The 14,124-nt window shown below is 40.0% G+C and overlaps 1 protein-coding gene across 2 annotated transcripts in view; it reads right to left on the bottom strand.

Annotated features, from left to right (window-relative positions):
- Positions 1 to 13,036, bottom strand: part of FSD2 (fibronectin type III and SPRY domain containing 2) — a 71,620-nt gene extending 58,584 nt beyond the window's left edge. Inside the window, exons 1-4 of one of the 2 annotated variants that reach the window (XM_073653112.1) lie at positions 12,237 to 12,309; positions 9,583 to 10,470; positions 7,874 to 7,969; positions 7,543 to 7,776 (exon numbers count right to left, since the gene is read on the bottom strand). In XM_073653112.1, coding sequence (XP_073509213.1) covers positions 7,543 to 7,776; positions 7,874 to 7,969; positions 9,583 to 10,452 — 1,200 coding nt within the window. In that variant the 5' untranslated portion in view covers positions 10,453 to 10,470; positions 12,237 to 12,309. Of the gene's footprint in view, positions 1 to 7,542; positions 7,777 to 7,873; positions 7,970 to 9,582; positions 10,471 to 12,236; positions 12,310 to 12,805 lie in introns of those variants that run through there. The other variant, XM_073653111.1, reaches the window with a different exon arrangement.
- Positions 13,037 to 14,124: the final 1,088 nt, after the last annotated feature.

The following is a 14,124-nucleotide window of genomic DNA, read 5'->3' on the forward strand; positions in this document are numbered from 1 at the left end:
ACTTCCAACAATCTTGAAGGAGTTCCCAGAGATGCTTAGCACTTGTTGGCCCTTTTGCTTTCACTCTGCGGTCCAGCTCACCCCAAACCATCTCGATTGGGTTCAGGTCTGGTGACTGTGGAGGCCAGGTCATCTGGCGTAGCACCCCATCACTCTCCTTCTTGGTCAAATAGCCCTTACACAGCCTGGAGGTGTTTTTGGGGTCATTGTCCTGTTGAAAAATAAATGATGGTCCAACTAAACGCAAACCGGATGGAATAGCATGCCGCTGCAAGATGCTGTGGTAGCCATGCTGGTTCAGTATGCCTTCAATTTTGAATAAATCCCCAACAGTGTCACCAGCAAAGCACCCCCACACCATCACACCTCCTCCTCCATGCTTCACGGTGGGAACCAGGCATGTAGAGTCCATCTGTTCACCTTTTCTGCGTTGCACAAAGACACGGTGGTTGGAACCAAAGATCTCAAATTTGGACTCATCAGACCAAAGCACAGATTTCCACTGGTCTAATGTCCATTCCTTGTGTTCTTTAGCCCAAACAAGTCTCTTCAGCTTGTTGCCTGTCCTTAGTTGTGGTTTCCTAGCAGCTATTTTACCATGAAGGCCTGCTGCACAAGGTCTCCTCTTAACAGTTGTTGAAGAGATGTGTCTGCTGCTAGAACACTGTGTGGCATTGACCTGGTCTCTAATCTGAGCTGCTGTTAACCTGCGATTTCTGAGGCTGGTGACTCGGATAAACTTATCCTCAGAAGCAGAGGTGACTCTTGATCTTCCTTTCCTGGGGCGGTCCTCATGTGAGCCAATTTCTTTGTAGCGATTGATGGTTTTTGCAACTGCACTTGGGGACACTTTCAAAGTTTTCCCAATTTTTCGGACTGACGAACCTTCATTTCTTAAAGTAATGATGGCCACTCATTTTTCTTTACTTAGCTGCTTTTTTCTTGCCATAATACAAATTGTAACAGTCTATTCAGTAGGATTATCAGCTGTGTATCCACCAGACTTCTGCACAACACAACTGATGGTCCCAACCCCATTTATAAGGCAAGAAATCCCACTTATTAAACCTGACAGGGCACACCTGTGAAGTGAAAACCATTTCCGGTGACTACCTCTTGAAGCTCATCAAGAGAATGCCAAGAGTGTGCAAAGCAGTCATCAAAGCAAAACGTGGCTACTTTGAAGAACCTAGAATATAAGACATATTTTCAGTTGTTTCACACTTTTTTGTTAAGTATATAATCCATATGTGTTAATTCATCGTTTTGATGCCTTCAGTGTGAATGTACAATTTTCATAGTCATGAAAATACTGAAAAATCTTTAAATGAGAAGGTGTGTCCAAACTTTTGGTCTGTACTGTATATATATTTTTTTTTATGACATTTTTTTCTGGAAAAAAAATTATTTTCCTAGCCCTAAAGTTACCCATACCCCTTTCCCTAGCCACAACTCTTATGCAACCGTATCCCTAGTCTTAACCCTAGGTATAAGCCTAAGAATTGTCCAACTAGGGTGAGAAAATGTGTGAAATGTAATAACAGCTCTTAGAAATTAATGAAGGTAGTATTGAATAATGTAAACACGATTCAATACTGCCTTCATTTATTGAAGGCTGCTCAGTTTCTGCCTATGTAGAACATAGTAGTCAAGATAAGTTTATCATCTATGCAACTGAGATGACAAAGCTTAATTCATTATGCTGAGAGCTTTGTCATCTTGAGTGCTGCGCTCTGCACAAGCAGCGCAAGGGAGGACTCAATCTGCCAGTATGCCACACCAACAAGAAACCTCACTTGCCAGTGTCGACCATTTGACATTGAGGATTTGGGGAGACATTTTTTGCGACCCCATAGACGCACTTGATTAAACCACACCTTCGGTCCCCCTATGATATACTACTAGGTAATGATGGAAACAAGCAAAGTCTATCATACACATACTATAGGCTCATGTGGTTTTGATTTAGAGCAGTGTTTTTTACAGTTCCTGTCATGGATGTAGTTGCAAAATCTATAAAGCCATTTCATAGTTAACACAGTGAACATTGAAGCAAGGCTAGCACTCTATGACACTGCACATGACCCTTATTCAGCTGCCCCCCCCTTCTGCAAACAGGTAGGTAAAGTGGGTTATCTGATGGATCACAGACACGAAATACACTACCGTTCAAAAGTTTGGGGTCACCCAGACAATTTTGTGTTTTCCATGAAAACTCATACTTTTATTTATTAAATGAGTTCCAAAATGAATAGAAAATATAGTAGAAACATTGACAAGGTTAGAAATAATGATTTTTATTTGAAAGAATAATTTTCTCCTTCAAACTTTGCTTTTGTCAAAGAATGCTCCCTTTGCAGCAATAACAGCATTGCAGACCTTTGTCATTCTAGTTGTTAATTTGCTGAGGTAATCTTGAGAAATTTCACTCCATGCTTCCTGAAGCCCCTCCCACAAGTTGGATTGGCTTGATGGGCACTTTTTGCATACCATACGGTCAAGCTGCTCCCACAACAGCTCAATGGGTTTGAGATCTGGTGATGGCGCTGGCCACTCCATTACAGATAGAATACCAGCTGCCTGCTTCTTCCCTAACTAGTTCATGCATAATTTGGAGGTGTGCTTTGGGTCATTGTCCTGTTGTAGGATGAAATTGGCTCCAATCAAGCGCTGTCCACAGGGTATGGCATGGCATTGCAAAATGGAGTGATAGCTTTCCTTATTCAAAATCCCATTTACCTTGTAGAAATCTCCCACTTTAACAGCACCAAAGCAACCCCAGACCATCACATTCCCTCCACCATGCTTGACAGATGGCGTCCGGCACTCTTTCAGCATCTTTTCAGTTGTTCTGCATCTCACAAATGTTCTTCTGTGTGATCCAAACACCTCAAACTTTGATTCGTCTGTCCATAAAACTTTTTTCCAATCTTCCTCTGTCCAATGTCTGTGTTCTTTTGCCCATATTAATCTTTTCCTTTTATTAGCCAGTCTCAGATATGGCTTTTTCTTTGCCACTTTGCCCTGAAGGCCAGCATCCCGGAGTCGCCTCTTCACTGTAGACGTTGATACTGGCGTTTTGCGTGTACTATTTAATGAAGCTGCCAGTTGAGGAGCTGTGAGGCGTCGATTTCTCAAACTAGAGACTCTAATGTACTTGTCTTGTTGCTCAGTTGTGCAGCGGGGCCTCCCACCTCTCTTTCTACTCTGGTTAGAGCCTGTTTGTGCTGTCCTCTGACGGGAGTAGTACACACTGTTGTAGAAAATCTTCAGTTTCTTGGCAATTTCTCGCATGGAATAGCCTTCATTTCTAAGAACAAGAATAGACTGTCGAGTTTCAGATGAAAGGTCTCTTTTTCTGGCCATTTTGAGAGTTCATAGAACAAACAAATGTAATGCTCCAGATTCTCAACTAGTTCAAAGGAAGGTCAATTTTATATCTTCTCAAATCAGCCAAACCATTTTCAGCTGGGCTAACATACTTGTGCAAGGGTTTTCTAGGGTTTTCTAAACATCCATTAGCCTTCTTACACAGTTAGCAAACACAATGTACCATTAAAACACTGTGGTGGTGCTTGTTGGAAATGGGCCTCTATACACCTATGTAGATATTGCAATAAAAACAAGAAGTTTGCATCTAGAATAGTCATTTACCACATTAACAATGTATAGAGTGTATTTCTGATTCATTTAATGTTAGCTTCATTGAAAAAAAAATGTGCTTTTCTTTCAAAAATAATGAAATTTCTAAATGACCCCAAACTTTTGAACGGTAGTGTATATGCCAAACTTGCAGAAGAATGTGGGTGGCGACAGATTTATTGCCCTTGCCTCCCTATGTCATTGAACAGCAAACTATTTTGAGCTCCTTTTTTCCCCTCTCCAAATTATGCATATTTGTTTTTTTATGAACAGCAAGGATCCTATAGTTAAGGCAAATATATTTCCAGCGTCGTAACGAAGTGGCGAACGTAACGCATTGGCTTACATCACTGGGCTGTTGCCACATCAAGTCCCAAATTAAAATCTGACCGATGGACAACAATATATATATGCCATGTTTCCTATATATGGAAAGATAAAATCATAATAGGAAATATGACATTAATATCTCTCTTCTGGGACCTCCAGGGCCGAAGACATCCTGAAAGTTGAAGATCTCTTAATTTTTGTGACCCTAGCCTAGAATAAATAAATATGGGTGAAACAAACCATAATATATGTTAACCCTTAGATTCCTCAAAGTAGCCCCATTTTGCTCTGATGACAACTTTACACATCATTGGCATTCTTTCAAGCAGCTTCATTAGGTGATAGTCTGAAATTACTTTTCAAAGGTCTTGATGTAGTTTCCAGAGAGAACACTTGTTGGCTGCTTTGCTTTCACTCTGTAGTCCAACTCAATCCAAAACATCTCAAATGGGTTGAGGTTGGGTGGCTGTGGTGGCCATATCATCCAGCAATTTTCCAGATTGACTGACCTTCAAGTCTTAAAGTAATGACGGACTGTCGTTTCTCCTTACTTACACTGTGTGCAGAATTATTAGGCAAATGAGTATTTTGATCACATGATGCTTTTTTTATACATGTTGTCCTACTCCAAGCTGCATAGGCTGGAGAGCCAACTACCAATTAAGTAAATCTGGTGATGTGCATCTCTGTAATGAGGAGGGGTGTTGACTAATGACATCAACACCCTATATAAGGTGTGCTTAATTATTAGGCAACTTCCTTTCCTTTGGCAAAATGGGTCAGGAGAGATTTGACGGGCTCTGAAAAGTCCAAAATTGTGAGATGTCTTGCGGAGGGATGCAGCAGTCTTGAAATTTCCAAACTTTTGAAGCATGATCGCCGAACAATCAAGCATTTCATGGCAAATAGGCAACAGGGTCTCAAGAAGCGTGTTGGCCAAAAAAAGGCGCAAAATAACTTTCCATGAATTGAGGAAAATCAAGCGTGAAGCTGCCAAGATGCCATTCGCCACCAGTTTTGCCATATTTCAGAGCTGCAACGTTACTGGAGTATCAAAAAGCACAAGGTGTGCGATAATCAGGGACATGGCCAAGGTAAGGAAGGCTGAAAAACGGCCACCTTTGAACAAGAAACATAAGATAAAACCTCAAGAATGGGCCAAGAAATATCTTAAGACTGATTTTTCAAAGGTTTTATGGACTGATGAAATGAGAGTGACTCTTGATGGGCCAGATGGATGGGCCAGAGGCTGGATCAGTAAAGGGCAGAGAGCTCCACTCCGACTTAGACGCCAGCATGGTGTTGGGGTACTGGTATGGGCTGGTATCATCAAAGATGAACTTGTGGGACCTTTTCGGGCTGAGGATGAAGTGAAGCTCAACTTCCAGACCTACTGCCAGTTTCTGGAAGACAACTTCTTCAAGAAGTGGTACAGGAAGAAGTCGGTATCGTTCAAGAAAAACATGATTTTCATGCAGGACGATGCTCCATCACATGCATCCAACTACTCCACAGCGTGGCTGGCCAGTAAAGGTCTAAAAGAAGAAAAAATAATGACATGGCCCCCTTGTTCACCTGATCTGAACCCCATAGAGAACCTGTGGTCCATCATAAAATGTGAGATCTACAGGGAGGGAAAACAGTACACCTCTCGGAACAGTGTCTGGGAGTCTGTGGTGGCTGCTGCGCGCAATGTTGATCGAAAACAGATCAAGCAACTGACAGAATCTATGGATGGAAGGCTGTTGAGTGTCATCATAAAGAAAGGTGGCTATATTTATCACTATTTTTTTTGGTTTTTGTTTTTGCATGTCAGAAATGTTTATTTCTAAATTTTGTGCACTGATATTGGTTTACCTGGTGAAAATAAACAAGTGAGATGGGATTATATTTGGTTTTTATTAAGTTGCCTAATAATTCTGCACAGTAATAGTTACCTGCACAAACAGATATCCTCCTAAGACAGCCAAATCTAAAAAAAACCCACTCCAACTTCCAAAAATATTAAGCTTGGATATTTATGAGTCTTTTGGGTTGATTGAGAACATAGTTGTTGATCAATAATAAAAATAATCCTCTAAAATACAACTTGCCTAATAATTCTGCACACAGTGTAGTTGAGTGGTTTTAACGATATTCCGGCTTAGTAAAGTTGAGGAATAGGAATCAGTGCTGTATGGTTACATGTAAGAAGCAACCTCTGCAAAATACACCTGATGGTCACAAACACTTTCTGAAGGCTGGTGATTGAACAACTGAACTGTTGACAAGGCAAACATGTTCACTGGAAGCAATTTCAGGTGACTACCTGAAGAAAATGCTTGAGGAAATGTCAAAGTTGTGTAAAAGAGGGGTACTTTGAGGAATCTAAGGTTTAATGCATTTTCTGGTTTGTTTGACACTTGTTTCTGTACTCCTTGTCTCCAAATGTGTCCCCTTATAATTTTGCTGCCTTTCAGTCTTAGTTAACAATTTTTTTTAAAAAATAACATAATTAATCCTCTACTATATAACACTATGAACAGCTTACCAAATATCAATTTAATCTTCTAAAATTAACACTGTTGACATGAGCATAGTTCTATAGTTAGAATGAATGAAAAAAATAATGTTTCCATCAAGTTCAACCGAAGGAAGGGAGAGGATGAAGCGAAGGGGTATAGGTACAGCCATAATGCATGAAACAATCTGCCCTAAAAGAGCAACTATTTCAAACCTCCTGATCCTGAGTGTCGATCAACATTCACACCAATAATTTTATCTATATACAGATGTAAATACTTTTTTGCCCAAAAATGACAAAAGTATTTTCGGAGTGATACCTTTATTGGCTAACCAGAAAAAAAAAAATACAGTATATGCAAGCTTTCAGAGCACAAAGGCTCCTTCTTCAGGCGGTATTACAAATGAATTGATAAGACAAAAGGCACAACATTTAAGAGATGTTACAGCAAGACATTTGTTCATGAGGTGTAAGGGGTGATGCATACTAATGATAAGTCAAAGTGACCAAATTTAGGGTTTTTAGTTGCAAATGGCAAGTCTGTGGAAATGTTTAATTATCTGGAGACCGTCTGATGGAGGTGTGAATTGAATCCATGTAGTGAGTCATAAATCCAGGTGTTAGATTGAGTCTTGGATTTATGACTCACTACATGGATTCAATGCACACCTCCACCAGACGGTCTCCTAAAAACCCTAAATTTGATATCTTTGACTTATCATTAGGAGGCATCACCCCTTACACCTCATGAACAAATGTCTTGCTGTAACATTTCTTAAATGTTGTGCCTTTTGTCTAATCAATTCATTTGTAATTTTGCCTGAAGAAGGCGCCTCTGTGCTCTGAAAGCTTGCATATATATATTTTTTCTGGTTAGCCAATAAAGGTATCACTCCGAGAATACTTTTGTAATTTTTGTGCATAAAGTATATTGATTTTTCTGACTAACACGGTACCACAATATAACTTTGTATTGTACATTATCTATTTACAGATATATTTATGTTGTTGGTATACTATTGGTACAGACGTTTCATTACTAAATTGAGATTTTTAGGAGCTTATACCTTCACAAATTCCACTTTGTCATTCTGCTTGAATAACTGCTGTATAGTCTCCATTAAATCCTTTGAAGTGTCAAGACTTTTCCCGCAGTCAACTAATTGCCCAAATAAGGATTCCAGTTTAAGTCTCTTTTCTTCTCCAAGAGCTTGCATTTTTTCTTCAAGTTTAGATGCTATAGTATCTATCACTTCTGTGCAATGCAACTCAAGATTCTGGTCTTGTCTCCCCGAATTCTCCTGGATATCATAAAATATCAGATATTTGTCACTGTACTTAAAACATAACTAATTATCTCATAAATAATTAAACAAAAAAAACCTCAAAACAACTTACCTCTATTGTGGTATACATCTCCTCAAGGTGTCCGGCAAAATTCTCCATCTGGGTGATCTGCTCTTCCAGTTTACACATGCTTTTGTGTATTTCCTCCTTAAGATTGAGACAAAGTTTTGTAAGGCAAACGTGAGCTATTGAAACAATCCCAATCAGATGTATGGAATCAATTTTTCAGTTTTAGAAATGTAATTAAAAAGCTCAACAAATCTAGGTAATGTGTAATTACAGGTCCACCACAAATGTATTTTGCGATCCATAAGAAACAGAAATTATTATTTCCATTTGGTCACTGGAATTTGAGAAAATATATAATGATTTGTTTTGCATAAATTATTAAGGTATATTAAGTAAAAGCAATAATTTGTAGGACTATGGCTCTGTGTTAGTACTGGAACCTGCCACCATTATTACCTCTATTTGGAAATGATTCTTTCCAAAAATGAATTTCTTGTATTTTACACCCTACTAACCTGCCTAAATTTGATATTTCTATTTCCATACATTATTGTACCATAGCTTTAAGGCAACATGTCTAATTTTTTGACTGATCTTTAATTCAGTGTCATGCTCTTGTCACCTTCACCTCAAAAACTACTCCAGAATCCTCCCTTTTATTACTGTTAGAAATGCAAAAACTTGTAGGACTTCAAATCTGCACATTTACAGATACTGGCTGATGATCGGTTCATTCATCTTTACATGTATAACCCTGTTTATTATTCAGTTGAATGTGCATCCTTGGCTGCCATTTTCAAGGGGTCTACGGTGCCTGCGGGCCGCATGTGCAGAAAATAGGGCGCCAAGGGAACAGAGGACAGGTGAGAAGAATCTTTTTTTTTTCTTTTATGTATATGTGAAGAACGGCACAATAGATGACATTACTACAATATGGGGACCAGAATTCGGCATTATTACAAGATGAAGACAAGGATAGGGACATTTCTATCAGATGGGACGAGGAAGGGGCATTACTACAAGAAGGGCACCGGGATGGGGACATTACTCCAAAATGAGGACCAGGATGGGGCATTACTACAATATGGGGACCAGAATGGGACATTACTACAATATTGGGGCGAAAATGGGGCATTACTACAATATGGAGGCCAAAATGAGGCATTATTACAAGATGAGGACCAGGATGGGGACATTACTACAAGATGAGGACCAGGATGGGTACATTACTACAAGATGAGGACCAGGATGGGGACATGACTACAACGTCGCTAGCTGCCTGCATGAAAGGATGAGTGCAGCGGGGGCCGCCAGAAGGTAAGTATATATTTATTTTTTATTTTATTCTTTTATTTACAGTTTTCTATGGTACCCAGGTCCGGAGGAGAGTCTCCTCATCCCCAAGACCCGGGTACCATCCGCACATTGCAACGCGTGCATTCCGCATGTCCTTATCTAGTGAAGCGGAATACATGCGTTCTAATGCAAGTCAATGGCGGCGAAAACGCAGCACTTCCGCAAAATAATTGGTAGTGCTGCGTTTTTTTCCGCAATGATAATCCGCAGCGGAAATTTCCGCAGCATGTGCAGAGCACATGCGGATTATCATTGGGGAACATGGCAGGCCTTCTACCATGCGTTTTTTAAGTGTTTCTGCAGCGTTATTGCACGCTGCGGAAACGCTTAAAAAACACATCGTGGGCACACAGCCTAAAAGTACTTGCACAAAATAGTATTCCATATAATCGTACCTTGATTTCCTCTACTGCAGCACTGATTTCTTTGACATCATGATCTTTGTGTATGCCAAATAGTTTTTCAAAGGCTCTAATAGGTGTTTGGCATACAAGACAGAAAATGTCTGGTGCTTCTTCTCTGTCTTCATTGACCTGATTACTTGAATCAACGCATGAAGCCTCGGTACCATCTGCTTTGTTAACATTGGTTCTTGCATCTGCACAGCTGTCAACCGGAAGTTGTACTGGGATTTCTTGTTTGACATCCACATGTCCAGAGCTGTCATCGGACGATGCAGAATTTACATGTTCTTGGTGCAGTTGTTTTTTGTCTTTAATTTGACTATCTAAAGAAATTTTGACTTCATCTCCGACATCCTCTTTTTGAGTGTGTTTGTCTGTATGAGGTACATCTTCCAGAACTTTAGGAATGTCACCTTCATGCTTAGATTTGTTCTTTTCTGTATTCTGTTTTGGGTGTTGAATGGTTTGCTCAGGGTGAAGAACATTAGGTCTTATAGACATTTGGTGATATGGTTCTGTAAAGAATGAAAATTCTTCTGCATCTTTATCCTCAGACAATCCATACATTTTCGCCAATTCATCAACTTCTTTTTGCAAATCCACCTGTGTCTGGTCTGCACCAGCAGTAATTACGTCTTTGCATTCATCGGTCTCTCTTTGTGCTTGTTCTTCCTTTTCATTTTCAGGAAATATTTCTAATCTGCTGGTCGAATCATAGAGATCAGTATGATAAAACATCAGGCCCTTCTTCTCTGGCTCTTTTTCTTCTTCTTTAGATTTAGATTGTTCTGCTTGATCTATAGATGAATCATCATCAGTTGATCTCACAACTTCAAGTTCCTTGACTTTATCCAGCTCCATTATTGGATTCCCCAATATCTACATGATGTTTTATCATGGCCAATGGAAAGTGACAAGAAAAGAAAAGGATATTGTTATTCCAGTGTTTCATAATTATATTTATATTTTTTGGGACATCTAAAAGAGTACCAATAATACCTCATCCTTCTCTCCAAGACTTGTTAAATACAAATCTACTTGGTTTATCAAGTATACGTCTCCTTTTCCCATGTAATTGTTCAGATTGGCAGATTTGCCATTTTAGACTCTAGATAGGATGTGAGAAACCGCTATAGGTGCTGTATCAGTTTTTATCACTGTATTTAATCTTGAATATAAATTTATAGAATGCTGTAACTATGACCCGTCCAGACCATGTGTTGTTGTGTAAGTTCAGCAATAGATATTCTCGTTGCATATGTTGAATTTATCCATAGAGGTTAACAGAACCGTTGGATGCCAAAAGAGTGTCGGTATACATTTTTTAACTGTCTAAAAAATGCTGGGTTTCTTGTACAGTTGGCCATTATAAAAAGTATACTGTGCAGAATACTTTTATTTTTTTAACAAGTATGTATGACATATGCCACTGTATGGCAAAACACAATGTGAACAGATTAACAAATAAATCTAACTCTTCACAACTTGATAGAACATAACATTTGAGAAAGCTACGTGTACAAATAAATGAAGCACTGTAAATCCAGGAGTGTTCCGATATACAAATTCATTTTCATCCTAAATCCCTATCTACGTATTTAATGTCATAATCTATACTATTTTCTAATACAGTAGACTTTAACTAAAAATTCCCTATCCTTCCCTAACTACAGTATCTAACTGCTCTTCTTTTCTTTTTTTTACAACTTCCTTTTTTGATGACGCTTTGTTTGAGAATTCCAGTGCAAGCTCGGATACTGAAACGAAGCGTCATCAGGGGGCAGAGGCTGCGGTCACTGTCACAGCTTCTGCCCCCTCCCTGAAACGAAGCGTCATTGGTGACCTTCGTTTCAGGCCCTGGGCTAGTCCCTGCACGATGTGCACTGTGCAATGTTTAAAATGACCGAGCACTCTCTCGGCAGCTTAGATCAGCAGTAAGGAGCCACCAACCGAGTGCACTTTCAGTGCGTGTTTCAGAATACCCAGCGTGCAGAGACGAGCGTCTCACCTGCAAGTGTTGTCACCGGGTATTCTAACAACGTGCACTGATAGTGCGCTCTGTTCTGTTGCCGACTCGTTACTGCTCATCTGAGATGGCGAAAGAGCGCACTGTCACTGTGCACATCAGTCTAGGACTAGCCCAGCCACTATAACAAAGGTTACTGATGATGCTTAGCTTCAGAGAGGGGGCAGGGACTGCGTAGTGACCGCAGCTTCTGCACCCTAATGACACTTCATTTGAGTATCCCAGTATGCACTGGGATTCTCAAACAAAGAGTCATCAAACAGGAAGTAACAAAAAAAAGAAAAGCAGTTAAATAGTGTAGTTAGGAAAGGATAGGGAATTTTTAATTCAAGTATATTAGAAAATAGTTTAGATTATAGAATTACCTGGATAGGGATTTAGAATGAGAATTAATTTGTTTTTCTGACCATCCCTTTAAAACTTCAGCCGCCTTCATTTTAATATTTAAGTAAGATACATGACAGTCAAACATACATTTGCTCCAATGTTTAAAGCCCAAATGAGCATTTTAATCATAGAATGGACTATGTGATTTTTTTAAATATAAAATGTAACCTATTTTGATGTTGGAAGGCCTAATTTCTAGCATTTCATTCGATGCTGGACTTACGCTATTTACCTATAAGATATGTTGTTCTAAACTCTGTGCATCTGTTGGCTGGTGTATGCTGAGCTGGACTTGTCCTATACATACAAGTAAAATATATCAATCATTTACAAATTGAACTCACAGAAGCGCTGCAAGATCATTTCTTGAATATCCAAGCTTTAAAGAGAGACATTTAAATAATGAGAATTTATTAGGGAATTTTTAGATATGCAATTCTCTGATCTATTTTTGTAGGAACACACATTAACTATTCCTATTGCACTAAATACAGCAGCCGCGCACACAATGTACTTACAAATGGACACAAACAAAAAAGTACGTGAGGAAACAAGACAGAATAAGCAGCTTCTTATTTCATATAGTTTATTCTACAATATATCAAGATCTCAATCCACCTGCTCCTAAATGCAGAAATCAGTGTCTGCCAGTGTATTAACATGCAATACTGGATGCAGTTGATGTGATTTTGACTTTTTTACTAGAGAGGACATGCCATTGTCACATGAAAGAGGCATCAGAAGCTCAGCATGAAGCTAATAAATGGCTTATAGGTAGAAATTAGCCATGCACAAAATTACCTGATAATCTGGGTTCCTATCCTTGTGTGAGATAACCGCATAGACGAGACTCTGGGATCAGCTTGGGGAAGAGGAGCATGAAAGCCCTCAGGAAATTTTAGACACTGTGCCCAGGAATACTGATATCCCAGCAGTAATGGAGGATGACAAATATAGATCTTCTGCAGCTGTTCTCCACTCTTCATGTCAAAAAGAGAAGCTGTAGAAGTGTGCGGAGGCCATGTCACTCTGCTCAGTACTAGCAGCAAACAGATACACACTAGATAATGTACAGATAATCAGGAGGTAAAATACTCAATTTCCTAGCCATCAGAAATTCAGAACTAAAAGTGACTTTTCATATGTATATCAAGTGTTAGCTGTATAGTATCGGTCTAAAGTTTGGACACACTTGTTCATGTAATGGTTTTCCTAGTTGTGCACATTGTTAATTAAGACAAAAGGCAACAAAACCACGAAGAAACACATGGCAACAAGAAGTAAAGAAAAAAAAATATTTATATAATATGTGTTATTCTTCATTCATACATCCATTATTTTTCATGAATGCAAAAAAATGGTACGTGTCTCATCAGTGTTTGGTCAGTGTGTTTTTACCATCAATGTTTCACCAGTGATTTTCATATATGAAAAAAGAAATAAATGACAAAGTTTCTCCTATACTCTGCAATGTTAATCACGGACTGCACTCAGGCTGCAAACTGATGTCACTAATGTTGTACCCAAAGACTTTATTGATACTTGTTACGCTCGCGCCTGGACTGACTGGCGTGAGCGTGATTAGTGATCCCACTGTACCATGAACCGAGGAGGGCCTGGAGGGGCGTAACTAAGTATCAACCCGATCCGACTCCGTGGACCAAGAAGGAACCGAGCAGAGGGACCAGGTGCGACTCCAGGTCAGACCCTGGTCACAGTTGTTGACCCACACTGGGGAATGCAGGAACAGGCAGGTTAGACTGGCATACAGGCAGGTGGGTATTGGCAAGTACGGCTGGTATGCAGACAGGTGGGCACTGGCAAGCACAGTTGGTATGCAGACAGGCGGGCACTGGCAAGCACGGCTGGTATGCAGACAGGCGGGCACTGGCAAGCACGGCTGGTACGCAGACAGGTGGGCACTGGCAAGCACGGCTGGTATGCAGACCGGGAGGTACTAGCAGGTTGGAGCGCAGGCTGGATAAGGCAGAGCAGAGAGAAGCCGCCGGAGCGGTGGGCAAGTCAGAGCAGAGAGAAGCTGCCAGAGCGGTGGGTAAGTCAGAGCAGAGAGAAGCTGCCGGAGCGGTGGGTAAGGCATAGCGGAGGGAAGCCGCCGGAGC

This window comes from Phyllobates terribilis, unplaced genomic scaffold (assembly GCF_046119375.1).
Source record: "Phyllobates terribilis strain yellow unplaced genomic scaffold, ASM4611937v1 Scaffold_11__3_contigs__length_659146591, whole genome shotgun sequence".
NCBI lineage: Eukaryota > Metazoa > Chordata > Amphibia > Anura > Dendrobatidae > Phyllobates > Phyllobates terribilis.